Raw genomic sequence first — 915 nt, 5'->3', positions numbered from 1 at the left:
CAAACCCAAACCCAACCCAAACCCAAACCCAAAGCCAAACCCAAACCCAAACCCAAACCAAAAGCTAAAACCAACCAACCCCAAACCAAACCCAAACCCAAACCCAAACCCAAACCCAAACCCAAACCCAAACCCAAACCCAAACCCAAACCCAAACCCAAACCCAAACCCAAACCCAAACCCAAACCCAAACCCAAACCCAAACCCAAACCCAAACCCAAACCCAAACCCAAACCCAAACCCAAACCCAAACCCAAACCCAAACCCAAACCCAAACCCAAACCCAAACCCCAACCCAAACCCAAACCCAAACCCAAACCCAAACCCAAACCCAAACCCAAACCCAAACCCAAACCCAAACCCAAACCCAAACCCAAACCCAAACCCAAACCCAAACCCAAACCCAAACCCAAACCCAAACCCAAACCCAAACCCAAACCCAAACCCAAACCCAAACCCAAACCCAAACCCAAACCCAAACCCAAACCCAAACCCAAACCCAAACCCAAACCCAAACCCAATATTTAAGTCCAGACCCAATGTTTCAAAGTTCAAACCCTAGGCCAATTTATTGATTGTTATATCATTCGATTGTAAATGATGAGTAGAACAATGTATTATATTTAGTTTTTCAATTTATAAAATATTAACTTTGTAAATAATGTAAGATTAAAAATTTGTAAAATGAAACCATAGGAAGAATGATAATTTCAAAATCCTTTAGTGAGATTATATAGTATATATCATCATTAACAACATTTATAATCACTTTCATATCAAATTTCAAAAGTTCAAGTCTGTAGATATAAAAGTATTGAGTGAAAAGGGAAGTTGTGAGGTACAATAGGTCAACAATAACTTTTGAGTTTCTCATCAAAACATATTAAATCCTGACATGAAAATGTTCCATTTGAT

General features: G+C 39.1%; 1 protein-coding gene across 1 annotated transcript; it reads left to right on the top strand.

Moving 5' to 3' along the window:
* Positions 1-34: 34 nt before the first annotated feature.
* NAEGRDRAFT_53743 (uncharacterized protein) lies at positions 35-528 on the top strand (the record flags this gene model as incomplete). Its single annotated transcript, XM_002670190.1, has 1 exon — positions 35-528. A coding segment is annotated over one exon (492 nt), but the record flags the coding sequence as incomplete, so codon positions are not given.
* Positions 529-915: the final 387 nt, after the last annotated feature.

The sequence above is a fragment of the Naegleria gruberi genome, assembly GCF_000004985.1.
Source record: "Naegleria gruberi genomic scaffold NAEGRscaffold_74, whole genome shotgun sequence".
Taxonomy (NCBI): Eukaryota; Heterolobosea; class Eutetramitea; order Acrasida; family Naegleriidae; genus Naegleria; species Naegleria gruberi.
This window is presented reverse-complemented; position numbering and strand designations above follow the sequence as displayed.